Source organism: Ictidomys tridecemlineatus, chromosome 7, assembly GCF_052094955.1.
Source record: "Ictidomys tridecemlineatus isolate mIctTri1 chromosome 7, mIctTri1.hap1, whole genome shotgun sequence".
NCBI lineage: Eukaryota > Metazoa > Chordata > Mammalia > Rodentia > Sciuridae > Ictidomys > Ictidomys tridecemlineatus.
This window is the reverse complement of record NC_135483.1, coordinates 1,297,792-1,318,268: the sequence shown is the minus strand read 5'-3', so window position 1 is coordinate 1,318,268 and position 20,477 is coordinate 1,297,792. Positions and strand designations below refer to the sequence as shown.

General features: G+C 56.5%; 1 protein-coding gene across 2 annotated transcripts in view; it reads right to left on the bottom strand.

Moving 5' to 3' along the window:
- Positions 1–20,477, bottom strand: part of Zc3h3 (zinc finger CCCH-type containing 3) — an 83,980-nt gene that overhangs the window by 43,777 nt on the left and 19,726 nt on the right. Inside the window, exon 4 of one of the 2 annotated variants that reach the window (XM_013355930.4) lies at positions 8,538–8,691. In XM_013355930.4, the coding sequence (XP_013211384.2) occupies positions 8,538–8,691 (154 nt within the window). Of the gene's footprint in view, positions 1–8,537; positions 8,692–20,477 lie in introns of those variants that run through there. The other variant, XM_078016565.1, reaches the window with a different exon arrangement.

Here is a 20,477-nt window from a genome sequence, read left to right as displayed (position 1 = left end):
GTAGAAGTATATCAAAATACCAAGTAATCTAAAGATATTAAACACAAGACTAGTTAGGAGAGGGAAGGAGAATGAACCCAGGAACCACAGGGCGACACTCCTCTCTCCTACTAACACAAAGTGAGGAGAGAGGCAGCCTGCGGTTCCCTTGGGCCAGAAGCCAAAGAGCAGGTCAGCTTCAGGCATGTGGCAGCCCTGGGCCAGCATCATCCACCTGCCCAGACATAGTGCCACAGCCTTTCAGACCTGTCAGAAGCAGTTGTCTACAGGCTGAGGTCTTAACAGGCCTCGGGTGGGCAGGGTAGACACTGTGCCGTAGTCAGCAGGGCTCTGGGCACTCAGTGGCCAGACCAAGCCTGGACTCGGATGTTATGCCAGCCAGCTGACCATCCCACAAGGGGAGCCAGAACAGGGAAGCTGGCCTACCATGTCCAGGGCCACTCAGTCACTCTAGAACCTCACACTTGCCCTCCAAGGCCAGCTCCCTCTGCTCGAGGTTCCGTGGAGCCTCTGTGTAGGCACTTGCCTGGCCTCCTGTGTGGGCTCCTTGGCGTCTCCCAGCATGGGGATGCCACTTCCTATGCCAGGGAGCCCCAACTATGCACATGGCTGCTCACTCACTGACAGGGGCCACAGCTACCAAGAGGCCCTGAGAGCAGTATCCAGGCCCTGCTGTACCTCTCAGCCCAGGGGATGGTGATCTGCTGTGTTACAGCGTCCAGTCAGGCAGGGCCCTGAGTCAGGAGCAGGCCTCAAACAGCACTGGTGAGTGAAAGAACTACAGGATGAGCAAAGGAACAAAGCAGGAGCCCTGGACCCTGGCCAGGGGAAACAGTGCCTCTGACCGAGGCCCTGGGCAGCGAGGCTTCGTCTCCCAAGAAGCCAGGCCCTGCTTACTGCCAGGTTCTGACCCAAGCTGCAAAGGCTCTGACTGGAACCTCTGTGCCCCTCAAATTGGCACTTGAGGGCATGTCTCTGTGGCTGAGCATCAACCTTTAGGCAGAAGGGGATGCCAAGGCCTTGCCTGGTCTTGCCCTGCTCACGTGCCTAGAGTGGAGGCCAGATATGGTGCAGAATGTTCCTCCACTGGGCTTCTCTGATGTCTCCAGGCAAGTAAAATACAAGGGTGACCTAGTTAAAAACCTCAGCCCCCACAAGAGCCCCTCTATGCTGACCATTCGGAGGCCTGGCTCTCCCAGAATTTGCAGTACCAGACACTGCACCCTTTCCTCTTGTCCTTGAAGAAGTACTTCAGATTGCTTGCATCCAGACCTCCTGGCCTAGGGCAATGCTGTGGGTGTCTTGACTTGTGTCTTTAATGCTGATACTGAGGTGAGGAAAGGGGGTCAGGGAGGTTGTGGTGGCTCCTAGATCTCGAGGAGTACCAGGCACCCAAAATGGACAGCAATGCTCCTAACCATGTTCTCCACATGTGGCACCATACTCCTGGATGGAGGTCCCCTGTTGTCCTGCCATCGCTACCCAGGCCTATTGATACCCCATAGTTCAAGGGGACTGGGAAATGGAGCTGGGCTAGGACAACCCTGTAAGAGTGACAGGCACAGTGGAGGATCTGGAACAGGGCTTCCTGGGACCAGGGGATAGAGAAGGAAGGCTGAAGGGCAGAGCCATGGTTTATACGCAAGTCCCAGAGACTCTCGTGAGAAGCCCCTTGACCTGCTCACACCATGCAGGTCTGCCTTCTTGGGGACCCTACCGGTCAGGGCCCCCACTAAGCCCAAAGTTGCTGTGAATGCTGAGGGACTTGGAAGAGAAGCTCCAGGCCTCAGGGGAAGCCTCAGGAGAACTGGGTGTCCTGGGTTCCAGGACGAGGGACAAGCAGGCCTGATAGTCTGTGGCACTGAGGGACTTCAGCCTTCAACAAGACTTCAGCTGGGAGAGTAGCCTGTCCAGGCCCAGCTCTGCTATGGCAGTGCCACCCTTTCCTCCACCACTCACAGCCTGTGGGGCACCCCAAAGCTCAGTGTTTGGAAAGCGGAAACGGAGACTGGGGTAGACAGAAGACAGGATGAAGGCAGCAGTCCATGCAGTCTACCTCCTAGGAAGCGTTTGGCTAAGCTGGCTCCCAGCACTCAAAGCCTACAAGGGGAGGACTCGTGGGGAAGAGCTTCCTGTGACACTCCACAGGGGGCTTTCCCTGGCACTGTGCTGACACAACAGACACCACCCAGCAGCAGCTTCCCTGAGGACCCTGGAAAGCAGGCATGGAGCAGCCCAGGCCAAGGGCTCTTTCCTGAGGAGTTAGGCATGGAGCCAGGCAGCTACACGAGGCACCATGATCCTATACAGCCCCTCTGCTGAGACCAGCAGGAAAGCCCTGCCCAGCCGAGGAAGCACACTTGGCAGGGCAGAGGGTCCAGGCCAGGCCACCCCTTCTCACAACACAAAACCAGGACAGCCCTGGCTGCAGGTCTGGCAGAGCTTTCTGGGTCACAGCTGCCCTTGGCCCTTGTAGGCTGGCCCTGAAGCAGGCCTTCTGGACCAGTACCGGTGCTGGCACTCAACACAAAAGCAGTGGAAAGGGCTCCTTCCCTGAGACAGAGACACTTTCATTTTTAATAGAACCAATTCAAAATTCTGCTTCTCCATTAACCCAAACCAGAAATGTCAATCCCATTATTCTAAGCATTTCACAGGCATGCGGCACTGTCTTCAGCTCCAGGGTCCTTTAGACTGTTTGTATGAACTACTCACAAGCACAGCCACTGTGGGGCCCTGGGCCACTACCCAGGTGCTTGGGGACTGGACTGAACCAGGCACGGCTGACAGCAGCCCTTCAACACCCCCTACCTCTAGGGGTTAGGGTTGGGCGAAGGTCCAAAGCATCCTGGGCTCAATGACCAGGGAAAAGTTGGGGGAACAGGCAACTCACCCGCTAGGAGCAAACCCTGGAGATGTCCACAGATGGCTCTGAGGTGTGTCCAGAGCAATGCTACTATCTTGGCAGCTGCTTCTCACCTACCCTAATACCCCCCTGGCCAGGCCGTGGGACTGCCTTTCACATAAACCCAATCCCTCCACGTCTCATCACCAGATGTCAGCAAACATTCTGGGTCCTTCGCCAAGCCTACAGGAAGGCCCTACTGGCATAGACTGTGCTGCCTTTGCCCCATCCGTGTGGGCCCTGCCTCCAGAGGAACCTTCTATGAGCCTGCCACCCCAAATCCACCCATCCACCCCAAATCCACGGTCTCAGGGACTCTCCAGCAGAGGCTGTTCCTGAAACCACCTGCTTCCTGACTGCCTTCCCCCCAGGACCTGCTGTCTAGGTCCCTGCAGATCCCTGCAAGCCACTAAACCTACATTTCTGCCACCCTTGGTGTCTGGGGCCATTCCCAGCTAGCCTGTAACAGGGTCCCAGCCTGGGCTGAGCCAAGCAGGGCTCTAAACACTGTCAGGGACCAGAGGGTGAAGGCACGAGGCAGGCCTGCCAAGGCAGTGCAGACCCAGGGAGGACTGTGAGGGAAGCAGTCCTGGAGGAGGGAGCACCGGTCTTGTGAGGGTCACCCCAGGCTCCTCGCACAACACACCCTTTGGGCCCATCAGGAGGCTGTGGAATCTCAGCTCCAGTTGGTCTTGGCAGGGCACACCTTGGCATGGACTGAATGTTTGTACCCCTTAAAGTCCCTGTGTGGAAGCCCTAGCCCAGAGAGCATGCCTCACAGCTTCTCCCTCCTCTCCTTCCTCTTCCTTTCCCTTTCTCTCCTTGCCTGTGACAACGACAGAAGTCCCCCAGTAAACCAGAATAGGCCCTCACCAGACACTGAATCTGTGGGCACCCTGATCTCTCAGACTGCCAGCTTCCTGAGCCTCGAGAGGAGAATGCCTGCTGTTAAGTGGGCAGCTGGTGATGCTGTCAGGGTCACCGTGTACCATGGAGCAGGCAGGAGGCAGAGCAGTGCAGTGGCTGGTGGCTGGGCTGTGTGGGCAAACCCCTCATTAAGGAGACACACAGAGGGGAGCACACGGGAGCCAGGACTACCGCGGCAGGGACGCCTCCCGTCGCCAGCCTGAATCCTCTTTAATGAGACGTCACTTCGGGGAAGTGTTTCAGAGCCTTTCAAAATCTTGGCCTAAACCTCGTCAAACTGCACAGAGATTACTTAAGATTTACTGCTCAGACACAAAATAAAATAAAATAAAATAAGACAGCCCAGCCTGCAAGAGCCTGTGACAGGACCATTTGTAGTCGGATGGAAAAGCCTCCGATTCATCTGCTTAAGCACAGCAGCTTCTGTTTATTTCGCACTTTCATGTCAAACGAATTTAGAGAGAGAAAAAAAGTGACAGGCAGTTTAGGGATATAAGTCACATTTCATCTTCAGTTCAGATTAATGAACTTGCTGGGAGCTGGCGACGACACAGCAAATCCACAAATCTCAGAACAACAAAAAACTGACTCGTGGATGTAAGCCCCAGTCCTGGGAGGGCTCGGGAGGGACCCTCTGCTGGCCTCCTGCCTGTGCACCTCAGATCCCAGGCCTGCACAGACACGCTTGCAGCCCCTGGGCTGGTTCTGGTCTGGCTCCCCTGGCCCTGTGGCCAGGCGTCAGTGGTGATTCAGTCCTCAGGACTGCCACAGGAAGATGGGGGAGTGCAGGGCAGCCTATGCTGTGGGTTCCCAGGGACTGGACCTGAGCAACAGCTCTGTCCTGTTGAACCTGTCCAGTCTAGTTCCCCAGGCAGGAGATGGGCACCTCATTCCACAGAGCAACCTGATCCTACACAACAGCCTCCTAGGGCTGGGTGGCACATGGCCTGCACTGCTCCCATCATCTCCTGTCCCTACACCCAAGCAGCCTCAAGGCCAGACATCTGCAGGACAGGATGGACGTTAAACCACCGACACTGCCTCTCAAAGGCAGAGTCCTTTTTGCCCTCTCTCTCTCTGTCCCTGGCTTATACATGCTTGTCCGGCCAGGGCAAATGGCCTCAGTGGGCACATGGATCCTCAGAGGTGCTGGCTGGCAGCACCCAGAAGACCTAAGGGCTCTGCTCAGCAGCCTCTGGCCTCCTGTCTGGACAGGGACAAACACTGACCAGCTGAGACAATCTAAGGCCACCAGCTGACTCCCAGATGACCTTCTGTGCCCCTGTTGCTCCATGTCCAGTGCAGAGAGCGCTAGTGGTAGGAGGGAGCTGCCCATCCCTTCCTGTGAGCATGGCTGTCAACATGGCTCACAATGCCTGCCACCTTTCTAAGGTGCCGAGAGCAAATGCCTCACAGGGCAAAAGAGTGGGGGCAACAGCCGCAGTGGGCAGCTATGCCACCACCCATCTCAGGCCTTGGAGCTGCCACAGCGAGGGGAAGAAGAGCTTCTGCAACTTCCCCAAAGCAGTACAGATGATCACCCTGTGTCCTCTCCCCAGAACAAGAGGAGCGCTGACAGCCCAGGGCACAAAGAGCTCCCCTTCCCAGCACAACAGTGAGGCCTGAGGAGGGGTCCTGAGGGCTCTGGCTGGTCCAGCAGATCCAGGGCCTCTCCCAGACTCCTCTCCAAGTTGTAAAAGCCTTGGCACTCAGCAGGGAACAGAAGGAAGGGAGGGGCACAGAAAGGCCCCAGGAGAGGACTGGCAAGAGCTGCCATAGGCAGCAAGGGAGGAGTTCTGGGGGACCTGCCCAAGCTTCCCCATAAACTGTGCTGCCATTTCCCTGTCCCCTCCTCAATCAACAAAATTCCAGGCCCTCAAGGTGCAGTCTTGTCCTGTGCTTTCCACCAGACTCAAGCCTGGAAAACCTCTCCAAGGAGGGGAGGGACATGCCAAAGCCAAGGAGCAGGAGTTGTGTGGAGCTGAGGAGGCCTGCTCAGCACGTGGCCAACAGGCTGCTCACCAGGCAGCAGCCCCAAGGACTCTGAGGCCCCATCTGACTCCACACAGGTGCCCATGGCCACTGCACTTAACCACCTGCCATCCCCTCACAAGGGCAGAATAAGAAACTGAGGCTCCAAGTGGAAAGAGACTTGCCCATGGTAACTCAGCCCATCGTGAGATGGCAGGTTCCCCTTCCCTCTCGAGTGACCAAATCTGCAACACAGTGAGTGTCTGCCAGGGGTGAGCAGGGGCCACCCCACACTTGAGCTAGCACCTGGCCACTGGGCCACCCTGCCTCACTTCCCACCTGTGTCTACAGCCTGCCTCCCAGGGTGGGGGACCGAGCACGGGTAAGTAGAGTTCAGGCAGCCAGCCCTGCTTTCTTACCACTGCAGTAGCCTTTAGTCTGTGGTAGCCTGAGTCCCATCACTGGCCTAATCCCTCCCACTGCTCAGGGAGGGGCAGAGTAACTGCAGGGTCAAGGCCACAGTGAGGTGAACCTGCCAACCACATGCAGGTGGCCCTGGCTCTGATGGAGCACAGGCAGTAGGAAGTCAGGCACCAGCTCAGCCACTGGACCCAGAGTCAGGCTCTTTCTGCTACCTCAACAAGTCAGGCCCAGGCACATGCAGCCAATAGCAGGCCAGGCAGCTGGTTGGCAGCCACACTGCTGAGCAGGCAGCCACATCAGGGCATGATGACCTTGGGGAAAGAAGGCCCAGCCCACTGGCAACCCCTCTAGCTAGGCCTCCAGAGACCTTCATTCATCCTTCAGCTCAGCTCCCTTCCCCAACCCACCCCAGGCCCAGGGATCATAACCTCAAGGGTCCTGGATGTCTAACAAGGTGTTGGACAGAACCAGGGTGAGGCAGTCAGGAAAGAGAGAAAGGGCCTCTTCACACACCCTCCCAGGGGAAGCTCCACCCTGCTTCCATGTGCAGGAAGGGCACTGAGGCCAGGAGCCCACAGTCAGGCTACTGGACAAGGACTGAGGGACTTGAGCCCTTCAAGGGCACTGTCCTCCCTGCCTCCTGCCCAGCCACACTCACAGCTGAGCCACTGCCTACTCTCTACCTTATGAGCTCAGTTCCGCAGAAGGTCTTGCAACTCACAGCTGACATGCATGGTGCAGGTGCACATGCAACCCTTGGGCCACACCAGCCACCTTCCTGCAGGACCTGCTCACCCACTAGGGCCTGGCCTCAGGTCCCTGAGGAAGGTCACCTCAGGCCCCTGACCATGCATGCCCCTGGGAGAAGAGGGGCATCAGGCCAAATGCCGATCACAGGAGGGGAGGTTCTCAGGAGCTGAAAACCCATAAATCTGAACCTCATTCACGATGATCTGGAGCTCTTATTAAGTAAATTAATTTAAGTTAATTTAGCTCGATCATGACTCCCGATCACAGTGATTTAGTGAGGGGGAAATTGCATTAGGAAAGGCCATGCTCACCAGATAGAGAAACGGAAGAAAATTAGATCCACTTAGCAATGTGAATTAATATGGAAATAGCAGGTGTAAATTTAACCTTATCGAGAGAGTAAAAATTATCTTCATAAATTTGTAGAAATAGCCCCCAAGATGCATATAAATCTATTTAAAACAAAAATATTACAAAAAGTGCAGTAAAATTAATTTAAAATATACTTCCAGCTATTGCCTCCAGAAAAGCATCAGGGCCAAACCTAGTGTTGCCAGAAGTAAGGGAGGCCAGTAGGCCTCAGACAGAAAACTGGGTGGGCTGGCCTGCCACAGGCCCCAGACCCAGACAGGGCTCTGTCCACACAGCCTGGTGTATCCCCTGGGATTGGCCTCAGGCCTGGAATCCTTTGGGGAGCAGTAGGGGAAATGGCCAAGCAGCCACCATATAGAGGGTGGCAGGACCCTACATGCATCACTTGGCCCAGTGGGCCTGCCCCACAGCCTCTGGCCCCTCCATCCCCCAGAGCTGGACTTGGCCACTACCTGCTTCCCATCTCCCCACCACTCCTCCCCAGGCTGGAGGTGGGATGCTCCCATTGCAACAAAAGGAAGGGACTCTTGTGTCTTCCAGGGCCTGGCTTCTGGGGGCCCAGAAGTTGGGCCACCTCTATTAGTGGGTGGCAAGACCTCAACCAGAGGGAGGCCCCAAGAAGGCAGCACAGGCTCCTCTTTGGGGGCTGCCCACCCGTGCCCCCACCCCCCACAGCTTTTGGACACAGCAGGCGCAGCAGGTCAGCATGTGCTCCAGCCAGGGCAGGGCAAGGAGGAGCCACACAGCACTGCCCTCGACAACTGACACACTGGCAGCTTCCAGATAGGCTACTCAGGGCCTGGCCTCTCCACAGAAGTTTCTCTCTGAGAGATGACCAAGGGAAGACCATCATGGGGTCCCCAACTGTCTGGGCAGTGGCTGCTTCCATAGCACTGCACAGGAGGCTCCACCAGCTAACAGGCTTGCCAACAACAGGGGAGGGTGTGTGCACACGTGCACACGCACAAGCGTAAGTGTTTCTGTGTGCGTGCAGTACACACAAGCTGGCCATATATCTGGTGCACAAATTGCCAAACAAACAGAAAAAACAGGCTGTTTGCCATGGTGTATAGCCAACATGCTATACACCATGCAGCTCCCTGGGCGCACTCTGTTCCTGCACCCCTGGGACCCCACCTGCAGCCCCCAATGCCCAAACAGCCCAGGAGTCTGGGCCAGGTCCTCCTACCTGGACAGCGAGAGCCGCCTGGCTCGCCAGGAGGGTGAAGACAGGGTGAAGGGTGGGGCACTGAGAGAAGAAGCTGGCGTCTTCTTGACGATGCGGTAGCGAGTCTTGATCACCTTGCTGGCGGGTGGAGTCCGCAAGGAGTGCATGCCGGCCACTACAGAGAAAAGTCAGGGCACAGGTCAGCTTAGAGGAGGTCAGCAGGGGTCCAGGGGCCCAAGGCTGCCCTTGAGCTGGCCATCATATCACCCGCTGGCTCCAACCTGGTCCTACATGGCCCATGGTCCCAGAGAGCCTGGCAGCCAAGGGTTCGGTGTGGCCTCCAGGAGAGTGGGGCACAGACTCCACATATCCTCATAGTCACAGTCACCTGACAGGCAGGGTGAGAATGCTGAGTGACCGACCGCCTAGCCTAGGGGAAAGCAGAGAAGCCCAGCAAGCCAGGTAACAGCCCACAGCGGGGCATCCCAGGTGAACATCCATATGGGGAACCCCCATTGCCCCCCCAGGCTCCAAACTCCAGGGCTGGTACAGGAGGCTGGGGCAGATGGCGCTCCCGCATTGTGGCCCCACACGTGGGAGGGGTCCCAGAGAGCTCACCTGCTCTCCAGGCACCTTGCCACTACCAGCCCAGGCAGATTTATGTACTTAATCACTGTTTTCATAACATTCTGCAGGGCGATATCCACAACAGCTTTTTTTCTTGCTGAATGTTTCAGGCAATTAGCAAGGATCTGTTTTGCCTGAGTTCCTTTCCACTTGATAGCCGGCAATTTCTCCATAGCTTCAAGGAACGAGTCTAATTGCCCGACTTTCATAATGTACAGCTCTAACTGCCCAGATAATTAAAGCTTATGCGGCCACCTCTCATGGCTGTCCCTCCAGCCCTGGGCACATGGCCCCAAGCAGGAGCCCCTGCCTGGTCTGCCTGGGTGGCCTTGGCTTCCCTCTAGTCTGTGCCCAGCTTCCCCTTGCCCTGGGGACCCTCACCTGGCCCCCCTCCCTGCACTATATGCAAAGCAGCAGCTGCTACAGTTCCTCTGACCCCCTGCCCAGAGCTCTGCACCAGCAAACCTCCCTCAGCCCAGACTCCTGAGGTGGCACCACGGCCATGTAGTCCTCAGGAAGAGCAGGGAGCAGATGAGCCCCGTGCCCAGTGTGCCCTCACCCATGCAGCCTGAAGTGCTATTGCCCCTCCTCGTCCAGATGTTGGCAAAAGCCCCTCAGGGTCCCCCCAACTTCTACTGGGGTTGTAACCTCTACCAAGGCCTCCACTAGCCCACATGCTGGTGGGTCAGGCAGAGGGCAAGGCCACCCAGAGGGCAAAGCCACCCAGAGAGCCTGCCCCAGTGGCGCAAGGGGAGGGAGTGTAGGCTGCACCTGCCCAGCCTGGATCAGGGGGATGGTGGGGCCAGGTGGCCTGAGAGTGGTGGATATGGGACCACTTCTAGTCCCCAGGATTGAAGGCACAAACTAGAGGCAGCCGCCCACTGAGGGGAGGCCACAGCGACAACTGGATGCAACCAGCTCCTTATGCCTGCCACCACGCCCGGCAACAGAAGCCCTCCACCTCCCCTCTCTCTGTCTGTCCCCCTTGCTGTCTCTCCCCTTCCCTGCCTGCGCCCCCCACCCCCCAAGCCTATGATGACAGTGACTCTGGGGTAGCAGGGGAAAAAAGGGAACTTGGAATCCCCTGGTCCTCACTGAGAGACCAAAGCCAGTGAATCTTTAGCCCTCAGCTAAACGTGCTTGGTACACCAGGGACAGCCTGGTATATAGTGGGTGTCAATAAATAAATGTTTGTTGAATTGAATTTTCAAGGTCTTACAAGCAAGGAGAGACCAACAAAAATCAATAATAGCTAGTTCCAACTAAGATCTCAAGAACATGAGATTCCTTAAGTTATCAATAACCCCAAGTCGACCTCAACCCCCAGGAGACCAGCCCCAGGCTCCCTGCTTCTGTCTGAAAGAAGAGGACAGCCTGGTCCAGCTCCTGCCTGTTTCTCTCTTTCCCCCACTCTCTTGTGTGGCATCTTGCCGGGGAGGGGGTGCCCACCAGAACACAGCTTAGGGCTCCACCTGCCTGTTCCCCAACCCCAGGGTGCCCAGGTGTACAGGGAGGCATCAGGCCACCCACCTGCTGTTCTGCAGCCACCTCTGACTACATTCCATTCAGGCCTCCAAGGGCTGCCTACCTTACTGCTGGGACAGACCACAAAGCCAGGCACAGGCACACCCCTTGGTACCACACAGCTAGGCTCTAGCCCACTGGGGCCTGTGCTCCCCTCCTTTAGCCTGGGCCAGGGAGACCCCAGACCTGGCCAGGCTCTGCTCCCAATCCCCAATGCACATCTTCGCCTTATCCTGACCTCAGAGGTCAAAGTCCATTCTCTCCCCCTGGTCTGGCAGATACTACCTCCTCTAGGAAGCCCCTTGCCCCCTCTACCCAGAAGACACCACTCTGAATTCCAGAAGCTCGTCCCCAGATGGAACAAACAGGAGCAGGCAGCACCTGGATGGCAGCAGGGAGCTGAGGCTCTGGCCTGCCCTATCCGCTGGGCCCACCATCAGGTCAGACGTCTTCACTAACTTCCTGCGCTGACTCACTAGAGCCCAATGACCCTGCCAAGAAAATGCAAGTAACAAAGCTGACCCCCTTTTAGAAAGTGGCCTCTAGTCACTGGTCAGGGTTGGGAGGTGTGCTTCCCACAAATCCTCACCTCTCCTGTGGTCCTGGGGGGCAGGCCTCCCATCGGAGTGGGACACAGAAGGGAGGACACAACCCTCGCTGGCCCCACAGTGGAGCTACGTCCCCTACAGCCTGCCCAGCGGGGGACTTCGTCCTGCCCTTCCCAGATGGCAGTGTGAATGCACTTAGTGACCCTAGAGGACACAAGCTAAACAAATGGGCTGTGGGGTCAACCTGGGCCAGGCCCCAGAGCCAGGCAGGAGCCAGGCAGGACTCCTAAGACTTTGCCTGGTACACAGAGACTCCAGAAGCAGGCTGGGGCCGCCCCGTGGGCAGAAGGCAAAGCTGCAGGGCCGCTGGACAGCCCAGCTTGCAGACAGGAAGGACACAGGCCGCCCACCCCTTGCTGGCTGAGGGTTTTGTGTAGATAATCATGTTATTTAGATAGGATGTTGGTTTAATTCCCTTCATTACAGACTCCCAGGGCTGTGATTTTTTTCTCTGCATGATGTATCCCAACGGCACGCTTCACTCAAATCAAGCCCCTTGTGCCTTTATTGCCGCCAATGCCCGCTCCGCGTTATCAGGCCCACACACGCAGCCCTCTCCGCCCGCCGTCCAGAGGTCACTTCTAATGACTAATCGATCTCATTAGCTTTCCTAATTAAAAACTTTACTACCGCAATGGAAGACAAACTACAGAAAAACTGCTGGCATCATATTTGAATGGGATATGAGCCCCATCTATCAGAGGGCTCCAGCTCCTGCCCACAACACTGCCCAACTGCAGGCTGCATCCTCCTCCTCTCCCCTACTCCCAGGAAGCGCTGGGGGCCCGCAGGGGTAGCCTGAAGGCACCCCAAAAGCTAGTTGTACAGGAGTACTTCATTCCTGGAGAGAAGACGGGGAGGAGGCCACTGGGCCCAGAGAGGTGGGACTGCACTGGGTAACAGGAGGTGACAGGAGCCCAGCAGTCAGATTCTACCCCATCACTCGCTGCTCACAGTCTGCATGCAGGTACACTAACCTGGCTTTCCCTCCTTAGGTGGCTCCACCACAGATGGCGGAGTCCTTCAGACCAAGGTCACACTCTTTTTTTTTTTTTTTTTTTTTAATTTGTCACATATGACAACAGAATGCATCACAACTCACATTACACATATATCACACAATTTTTCATATTTCTGGTTGTATACAAAGTAGAGTCACATCCTTCGTGCCTTCATGCATGTACTTATAACCATCGCATTCCACCATCACATTCCACCGTCTTTCCTACTCCCTTGCCCCCTCCCTTCCCCTTCTCCCCTTTGCCCTATCTAGAGTTCATTTAATCCTCCCATCCCCCCCCCACCCCGCCCAGGCAGCATATTACAAATCAGCATCCTTAAATCAGAGAAATCATTCAGCATTTGTTTTGGGGGGAGTGGCTAACTTTAGTTAGCATTATATTCTCCAGCTTCATCCACTTACCTGCAAATGCCAGGACTTCATTCTCTTTTAATGCTGAATAATATTCCAGTGTGTGTGTGTGTATACACACCACATTTTCTTTATCCATTCATCTACTGAAGGGCATCTAGGCTGGAAGGCCACACTCTAAATCTGCTTTAGTGCAGATGAGAGTTGAGAAACAGTTCAGATTTTTATGGAACCACAAAGGGAAATAACTAGCTAAAGAAAATGAGTTGCTAATTTCACAACTGGTTAATGAATAAGATGAACCTGGAACTACTACTTTGTGCAAAGAACCATTTGAGGTGAACCCAAGAGAGAAGAGCTTGCCCCCTCCTCCTCCACAAACCAGCCTAGGAGCCGAGGAAGCAGCACCAGCTGTATCAAGAAAGCACAACACAAGTTGGCGCTCAGGAAGAAGCCGCAGACCCAGCTTCCTGTCCAGCAACCCCTAGACCCCACTGACACCAGAGCCCCAGAAACAGGCAGGGGAGCAGCAGGCCTCTGTACTAAGGTGGCCCACAGGAAGACAGGAGGAGCTGTCCCCATTGCCCTGTTCTAGAAGCCCCTAGTCCCAGCTTGGGGATGAAAACAACTAGGAAATGGTCCCTGACTCGCACCTGAGCACAGAATTTGCAGGGGTCAGCCACGAGTCACCCATGCCAGTGGGCCAGGAAGATAGGGCCTCCAGGGAGAATATGACCTGCCCAAAGGGACCCTGGAAACCACATCAAGTTCCTAACAACAGGGGCCCTAGGGAGTAGGCCCATATGCAGGCAGAGTGGGCAGGGCAGGGGCAATCAGGTGCTAGCTTCTCAGGCCTCTGCAGTGTTGCCCAGGCTGAGGGCCTTTTCTGGGCTGAGGGCAGGCCACAGGGATAGCTGCTGGGCTCAGGCTTTCCATCCGGTCAGGCTTCTGCCCCCAATCTGGTATGATTCAACTTTCTTTGTATATTGCCTAATCTGCTTTTTATCGACAGCTACCCTGACACTTCTTCAATATCTCCAAACTGTCTATGTACCCTTCCCTGGCTGAAGACAGCCCTCAAAGGCTGTCACGGCTCAGCCCTTTAGAAACCATATTGATTTCTGCTCTCCTGCTCCATACACCTTCCTCCCTCCCAGTCCACTTACATCTCAGCTGACAGCACCCTTTCCCTTGGCCTCTGATGTCCCCTTGAAGGGAGGGCCCTGGGGCCAACCCCACCCCAAGCTCTGGCACAGCAGCCCTAAGCAGTCAGCATTACCAGCCACAGCAGCTTCCACAGGCCCTAACTGCTTTTCCTGGCACCGGTAGTCCAAAGGGCCTTTCCTTCCCCCACTAGCACTGTCGTTTCTGACAAAATGCCAGCTGTGTGCCAGCCTAGGGCCTATCCTGGTACCCGTGCCCTGAGAGAGGTGACCTGAGCCTGAGGTGCGAGCAGTGAGCAACAGCCACGGGCCTCATCCCTCCACTGCACAGCTGGGTGGCAGAGGGCTGCTGAGTGCTTGATAGACAGGTAGGGAAGGCAGAGGTCCCAGGTCAAGCGCTCCCTATCGGACACATGCACCACCACCCACACCTCTCCTGTGCCAACCTCCCCTGTAAGGCCTCTTCCTCCATCTACCTCAGGCACCAGTTCTGCCACCCACAGCTCAGGTGGCCACACCTCCACACTCATAGCTGCAGGACTTAAGGCAGAAGCCTCCTCCCAGATCAGTCTTTAGTTGCCAATCAGTGTGGTTACAACAGACAGTGTTCCACAGCGCAGGGTACACCAATGAGTGACACCAGGAAGTGCACCTCCAGAGCAACTCTGAGCCTGGCTTCGAAGGGGCACGAGAGGCTGGGGTTTCCAGGCACAGGCCAGGATTACTGGAGAAGTGCAGGGCCTTAAGAAGTAGGGACAGTCCTAGGCAGGAGTGCCCTGGCTCCTGCTCGCAGAAGCAGGGAGCGAAGCTGGGGGTGGCTAGGAGTTGGGAGGCTCCCCCGAACCTTGGCTGGTATGTGCTCACCCAGCACTCAGTAAGCACCTAGCTCAAAGGCTCAGCCTAAGGGACTATACTGTCCCTCCTTATTCAGATTAAGAGAGTGCTGAAGGGCAAGGCTGGACAACAGTGGGAAGAGGGGCCCGGCAGCCTATCTGGGCCAGGATGTGCAAGATGCAGAGAATAGTAGGAGGGAGGAAAAACCTGAGCTCAGTGACTGCTGGATAGATTCTCAGAGGGCCCCAAGACAGCACAATGGGGCTCCCATCCCTTCAGGCCTCTAGTTTCACTCCATCCAAGTCCCACTTCCTGGATGGGGGCAATGGAGGCCCTTTCTCCTTTGCTGTAGTCAAGAGGAACCCCAAGTTCCCCTAGGCTGCTGCACACGGGCCGCACACTTCACACAGGCAAAGGCACGCAAAGCCCGCACGCACTCTGGGGCCCTGCCTACAGAGCCAGTGCAGCACGCAGTGCCAGCAAGGTCTGTCAGGCAGCCTCCTCTCCAACAATTGCTGAATTGCACTCTTAGAAAAATGGCTACAAAATCTTAAACAGAACTGTGTGGCATACATTTCTGAGAGGCCTCTGCTCCAGCATTTAAAACCGTGACGTACATCTGAGCTGTCTGCAAAGGCTGCAGGCCTGGCGGGAGCACAGTACCCATTACTGCAGCCAGAGTAGAGGCAGTGTCAGCGGGATTTCCTGTCCCTCACTGAGGGTGGCATAGGCAAAGTGCCTCTCCTGGGGTAGGAGAGGCTCTGTCCAGCACAGGCAGGGAGGTCCTACCCACAAGCCTGGGGTATCCCAGGCAGGGCAGCCCAGTTCAGCACGTTATAGCCTATGTGTGGCCTGCTGGGATGGAGAGGACTGCCGGGGTCTGGAGCCACAGCAAGATCCAGCCAAGGAGTGGAAGACGAAGCCGGCCAATTCCCTATCACAGTGTCTCACCCCCGCCCCAGAGTGAGGGCCACTCCACTGAGACATGTTTCAAGAGGCAGGGCTTCCAGAGGAGCCATTTGACATGCACATTTGTGGGAGGAAGCCAAGAAGATAGCGGAATAGCGTGAGCTCAAATACTCATGTCACAGTGGGGCCCCGCACTCTTTGTGGGACACCTAGGCCATCTGACCCCACCACTCCACCCATCCCAGGCTGCCACTGTGGTCCCTCCTGGCTCAGGCCTGCTTCTCCCCAGCCTGCTCCACCCACAGCAGACCCATAACAAAACGTGTCTGGAGTCACAGCCTGGAGCCTCACACCCTCAGCCCTCAGTATCTGACTGTGGCTTTGCCACACAGCAGGCTTGCTCCTGCCCAAACCGCAAGTGCACACAAAGGGCACATTGTGTGGGGTCATTTCCTACTTCCATGGCTCAGCTACCCACTTATCAGGCAGACAGACCAGCAGCTCCTATAAAATGACAGGAGCAGGGCCACTTATGCCCTGCCTGAATCTCTCACTCCTGTAGCTGCCTCAGTTCTGTGCCAACCTAAGCCACGTCACCACGCTAGGACTAGGGCACTGTGCTCTGGGGCCAGCCAGAGGGAATAACAGTCCCAGGGACCCAGCCCTGAAGCCCCTGAGCTGACAGCCTAGGGGTGTGTCTGGGGGGTGAGGTGCCCATATGAGGCACCATCAGCCTGCTTCCTACAGACACCAGGCAAGGTGGTTTCTCAGCATCCCACGTCCAGGGGAAGGGAGCCTGCTGGGTGGGCAGTTCAGGGCTTGGTGCATGTCTCAGCTCCCAAAGACAGATGGCAAAGAATGGCTGCAGACAGGCCCAGACAGAGGAGAAGAGAAGTGAAGAAGATGAGAGAGATGAAATGGAGAGCAGCAAGCAAGGGACAGGGAAGAGCCCTGTGCGTCTGGTCTTGGAGAGGCAGTGTAACCAACTCTACCATATGAACCCAGCTGATGTGAAGGTCAGACTCTTAGCCTGGACCGAGGCCTGCCCATGGGCTCCTGCCTTACCCTGCCCAATCCAGAATCCCAGCCTCTGCCTCTTCCTCCCAGCACCCAGCCAGACATCTGCAGCAGCTGCTCTCCTCCTGAAAGAGCATGGACCCTGCAGGAGAATGCCCCACCCACCTTGCCTCTGGCCCTCCGTCTTGGCAGGTGGCCAGTAGCAGGGCCCTCAGGGTGCAGCAAGGGGAAAGCAGTGATCGGTGGTGATGAGCACGGCACTGTGAGCTGATCATGCATGATACCCTTTCCCTGCTGGTGGCCCAGGGGGCAGTGGAGGCCAGACAGCTCCTGGGGAAAGCAGAAGCAAAGTGGGCCCAGCAGGAGGCCTCCTCCAGGCCCCTCCACTGTTCTGCAGGGAAGGATGTGGCAGAGGGTTGTTTCTGCCTGGTTCTGGTCACTTCAGATAGAATATCCCTGCCCTGAGAAGGGAGAGCCCTCCATCCCCCACACCCTGGCAGAACTCAACAGTGACAGCCACAAAGCAGAGCTGAGGGGCACACCAGCCTCTCAGTATACTAGGGGAAGCTGGCAAGGCCTTAGAGGTGAGGAACAGCCTGCCCATGATGCCAGGAAACAGGTCCAGATCGGGCCAGGCTAAGTGGGCACCCGTACAAACAGCCTTTGCAGGGGCCTCTCAAGGATATAAAAGGGCTCAACTCCCACAGTCCCCAGCCTGGAAACAATTGAGGCGGCACCCCACATCCTCCATGACAACCTCCACTGGTGCCCACAGAGCCCTACCTGCTTGCACACAGGGGCACCGCCCACCCCAGGGCCTACCCATACTCAGTGTCTCAGCTCCAGGCCACTTCCAGTCCAAGTTGCAGGTGCAGAGGGTACCAGGGGACATGGCTGCCTCCTGTTCTTGCCATGATAACTCAGCAGTATTCACCTAACAAAGACCCCTGCCCACCCTCCTTTGAGAATGGTCGTTCATGTGCTTCCAGGGTCCTGTCCATTTCTCTAAATGAACCAGGATGGCAGCTAAGGCAGGGGCTGCTGGTGAGCACCCCGCCCCCACCCTGGCGCGGCAGGAGCTGCCAGGGACTGTGGTCTAACAAGCTTCAGATGTGGGATAACTGGAATCACAAAGTATGAATTTTTATGAGTCTAATAAATCACTCCACTTTTCTTGCACTTGATGTTTCCAGGGCTTCAAACCCGGGAACAGGCCTATTATCAGCAGAGGGCTGAGTACCTCACACCTAGTGATGGCCAAAGCAGGGCAGCTGGATCCCATTCTAAGCACCCTCAAATACCCTGATCCTGAATGCTGAGGCCACCAGAGGCTCCCTGGGCCAGCAGGTCACTTAGCAAGGCAGAGTAGACAGTGGGCTCATCAGCTGCTAGAACAACCCTACATGATCCCACATGGGCAGAAAACTGGCCAGCACAGAGGGAAACGCTAGTCACACAGATGGCTGCAGGGCCAGGCCTCTTGCCTCCCAGTCAGAATCTATGTAAGATAGTGACATGAATGTGCGTGTGCATGTGCGCGCGCTCACCCCGACAGAGATGGCAGAATGATCCAAGCCCTGAGCGGAGGAGTGGGTCTATCAAGTGTCATAACCCAGGCCCATCCAGGGAGCCTGGTTGGGGACTGAGAAGCTCCAGCCACTTGGGAGCATCCCAGGTGATGTGGGCAAGTGGCTGCCATAGGAAGGGAAAGCCCTGCACCCGGCCCACAGCTGGCTGCTCACCAGCCTTCCTCGAAACACCATGGAAATGGGGATCCGTCTTTGACAAACGCTTACAGGTTATCCAATCACAACAGCAGCCCAGACAGGGCCATAAGTCACCCTAAGCAGCTGTCCGCACGGCAGTCTGACGAGTTTGGGCAGCTCAGTGATGACAAATAACTGCTGCCAGTTGCCCTGTCCCCCTGTGTGGGATCCATGTTCTCTGTTGTTCCACGCTACCTGGTGTTTAATGACAACACTGTCAGCCTAAGACACGGCGCCACCGAAGCCGCCACTGCTGCCTCGGACTGTCAGAGCCCTATTAGAGGGAAGATTGAGACCCTACTCTTCCTAAAGTCACTCGAGCAACACAAGCAGCTAGTTCCTGTAATTATTGTGCGCAAGCCATCGATCGCGCGCTGACACCTGACCCGCCTGTATGAAATGGGAGTAGTTTGCTGTGTGACAGTCACTATAGATTACAGAGGGTGGGTCTTCACTCGCCTTTAGCCAACGCTCTACCTGACCTCAAAAGCAGGGCAGGGGAGAAAGGAGGTGGCATGGCCCAACAGCACAGGGTCTCCCATGTGCTGCGTGTCCTCCGTCGCAAGGTGGGTCAGCAGAGCCTGTCAGACCAGGAAGGCGACACCTGAGGAGTCTTCCTGGCCTCTACAGACTGGAGTGAACAGTGCAGGGGCAGTTGAGGGGATTCTCAGAGGGTGACCACAGACCAGGTGAGGCCCAGAGCAGGGCCCTGACAGGGTGTGAACCAGGCGTGAACCCTGCCTCACCTCCCCCCAGGCCCTCCTGAGAAAGGGGCCAAGCCAACGTGAGCTCACTGGGCAAGTTCTCCGCCCCAGCTCTTCCTCCCTTCCCAGCAGCCCCTCCCAGCTCAGGGCCACACCCAGACTGCTCCCACACTCCTGGGCTGCCTGGATGGAGCGTGGCCTCCCCCCAACATCCTGTCTGATCTCAGACCCCAAGGAGCACCTGGGATAGGACACTTCTTCCCTGGGGCTGGGAGCCCAGGCTGGACCACTGTGGCCTCTTCACCCTGTCTGCTCTGACTCCTGCTCCCTCTCTAAATGTCTAGGCCCAGCTATGGCAGCACACGTGGGAAGAAAGGGCAACTTGCTCCTCAGCTTGGCATTTCTATCCCTATATACACCATGATCCCAACTCATACAGCTGGGCGACCCCTCTTTTCCACAGGATGCTTATGTCCCCAGGACCCTGGGCCCCCTGTATTCATGAGCTGACCAGACTCCCAGACGTGTGTGGGTAACAGGGCAGCCCCAGAGGACAAGACCTGCCAGGGCTCGCACAGTAGCTCAGGCCTAAGTGAAACTCAGGAAGAGCCCCTGGGGCCTCCTCAGACCTTAGAAGCAGCCCCTCAGCATAGACCTGCATCCCCTCCATCATAGAACTGCTGCAGGGGAGGCCCATCCACAGGGCTTCAGGCCTTTCAAAGTGAGCACCAGTGATGTAGGTGCCACAGGGGAGGTGGGACCCTGGGACCCAGTGTGCAGGAGACTGCCCAGGAATCCAAACCACTGAAGCCGCTAGGTGGTTCTTGGGTAGCCAGGCTAGGAACCAGCCTCAATTTGCCCCAGGGAGCACTGAGAGTATTCCCCCCAACCCTGGCCATGAGCTGCACCTGACCCTCACAAGGACAGTGCCAGGCTGGACTCTGAGGTTGAGGACAGACAACAGTCTGAATGGCCAGGTGTCCTGTGGCCCCAGCTTCAATGTGCAGTCCCACCTTGTAGCTCCCACAGGACAGGGCGTCCTGTGCGCCTCAGCTGGCCTTCTCCTGCATCTCTCCTCTGCTTCCCAGTCACAGCCCAGGGAAGATGCTTCTGAGAGAGCCTGGAGTCATTATCTACACAAAGCAGCTGCAGTCAGGGGGGAACTGTATGTTCCTTCGGAACCCCAGACCACCAAGACTTTCTTGATCACTCTTCAGTTTCCCTCTGGGCCACTCCTTGACATTCTGGTGGCCAGAGGAGCAGGGCTACAGGGCAGCGAGGGGAGCCCCTGGAGTCAGGCAATGGGTGTGCTAGGCCCCATTCATCTGTGGGCCACACAGCCTGCCCTGTGGACAGCACCAGGAACACACCCACCATGGTGGCTGGAGATGGCAGGGTAAAGCCACACCCTTAGGACTGCCTCAGCTCATGTCACAG